This window comes from Castanea sativa, chromosome 1 (assembly GCF_040712315.1).
Source record: "Castanea sativa cultivar Marrone di Chiusa Pesio chromosome 1, ASM4071231v1".
Taxonomy (NCBI): domain Eukaryota; kingdom Viridiplantae; phylum Streptophyta; class Magnoliopsida; order Fagales; family Fagaceae; genus Castanea; species Castanea sativa.
In genome coordinates, this window is record NC_134013.1 from 81,232,974 (window position 1) to 81,234,990 (window position 2,017).

General features: G+C 36.6%; 1 protein-coding gene across 1 annotated transcript; it reads right to left on the reverse strand.

The window, feature by feature from the left end:
• Positions 1 to 237: 237 nt before the first annotated feature.
• Positions 238 to 1,709, reverse strand: LOC142622514 (putative CCR4-associated factor 1 homolog 7). Its single transcript, XM_075795997.1, has 2 exons — positions 1,374 to 1,709; positions 238 to 1,188 (listed from the first exon to the last, which is right to left on the reverse strand). Exon 2 carries the CDS (start codon positions 1,118 to 1,120, stop codon positions 296 to 298), a length of 825 nt encoding a protein of 274 aa, XP_075652112.1. The 5' UTR covers positions 1,121 to 1,188; positions 1,374 to 1,709; the 3' UTR covers positions 238 to 295.
• Positions 1,710 to 2,017: the final 308 nt, after the last annotated feature.

A 2,017-nucleotide genomic window follows, 5' to 3' on the forward strand; every position in this document is an offset into this window, starting at 1 on the left:
ACAAAAGAACAATAAATTAACAAAGAGAGACATTTGCATTTTATTTTTATTTTTTCTGACTTTACAATGATGCTACTGGTTTGCAAGAAATGCCAGTTCTTAAATAAAGTTCATCTTTTGTCATGAATTACGGTTAGAACTTTCACTGTGAAAACTGTAAACAAAATGCACAAAAATCTCTGTAAAGGAAATGTAGATGAAAAGTGGAAACTGGCACAAATATGTACTCTAAGTCTCTAACAAATAGATTTTACTTTTATTATCATTTCATAATATATATATTTTTTCTCTTTTTTCAAGGAGTATTCTGTCCATTCTCAACACCGAGACCATACAAAACACCAGCATATTTCTCGGTTGAGTCATTAAAGAAACTCTCTTTCAGTTTCATGAATGTACAGCAAGTAAGCAAACTATCCGAACCAGCTTGGTGACAAATACCAATTCTTTCCACTTCCAAGAGCTCTGCAAGCTTGTTCAGCCCACCGTGAAGACTGTTGCAGAACTTCATCAGATGCTTGATATCATAAAGTGTAGGGAAATAAATCTTGATCAGATTAAAGAACCCCACCTGGGTATCGGGAAGATTCTGGCAAGTAAGCAACTTGAGCAAGTACCCGAAATCATACCCACTATGGAAAGTAACCCAATGCACGGTATCATTTAACACGATCCCTGACGACATCAACAACTCACTAAACCGACGAGCATCAACACCCTTCTCCTTGTTCTTCATGAAATCAATACCACTCTGGGATAACAGCTCAACAGAGTCATTGGCATACACATCCTCATTGGGATTAAACTCCCGGAAATTGAATTGCCACACGCAAAACTTCTCAGTCCCACAAGTAGGAAGGTTCCCTTTCTCATCAGATAAAGTAAGACCCAACTGAATTAACTTCAATAGGTCCACATTGGCCTTAAGGGTCTGGTAATTATAGTCAAAGCTGTTCTTGAAATTCCCTATTGGTCGAAGAACAATACCCGGAAACTCAGTATCCATTGCAATGTAAGGGTAATCGTCTACGATACCACGAATCAAAGCAAATTCATGTTCAAGATTATCATTCCAAACGTCCCGGATGTGAATCGAATCACTTTTGGGCAAAATCGACATGTTCTTTTGCAGATACAACAAAATTTGGAGCCAATAATAAAGACCCAACAAGACCAAAAACTGTAAATCTGCAAAAAGAGCCCCAATAAAAACAAACCCCCAAATCAAAACAAGAAAAACCCATATCTTGAATAGCTAAGAAAAGCCCTAAAATCCAAGCAATACAAGCATACAATACGAGGAATACCTTAAACGAATGATAAGAGACAAACAAGAAAATGAGAAAGAGAGACCATGAAATGAGAAATCTTACCTGAAGTAGACTCAAAATGGGGATTTTCTCTGCAAAATGATGGGATTTTCTAGGGGATTCACGGGAAAGTTGTGGGTATTTTTTTTGTACAAACGAGGGTTTGGTTGAGAAAATGCGAGGGGTTTTGGTTTTGCAATGAGAAGAAGAAGAAAATATAGAAATTGGAGATGAAGGGAATGGGGCTATGGCTATCTACGGATAAAGCGGTACGAGGCCTTCCTTTGCTTACATCGTAACAGTAACAGCATGGAATGTTTGAGGCAAAGCTGGCTTCCGGTTATGTGGTCCTTATATATATATAAAGTTAAAAACTCATTTCTCTCTTCATTCATTCATATTTTATCCCCAAGATTTTTTTGTTTTTTTATTATATTTTTTTCCCTCTCTCTTCCACTTTTTTTTTAATTATTTTTTTTTTCATTTTTATTGTACTGCCTGCCCGACCCGATGAGTTTCGGTCAATTTCAACCTTTTGTGACGATATATGATATGACAGGTTAAAACCAACAAAATGCAAACTAATCGAGTCCATTGTCAAGTTTTCCACATGGAAATTAGACATACCCTACTTTATCAAAAACTTTTGTGAGTCTCCTTCCCCCCTAATTAGCATTTGCTAGAATGATGTTGCTCCTTTTTTATAA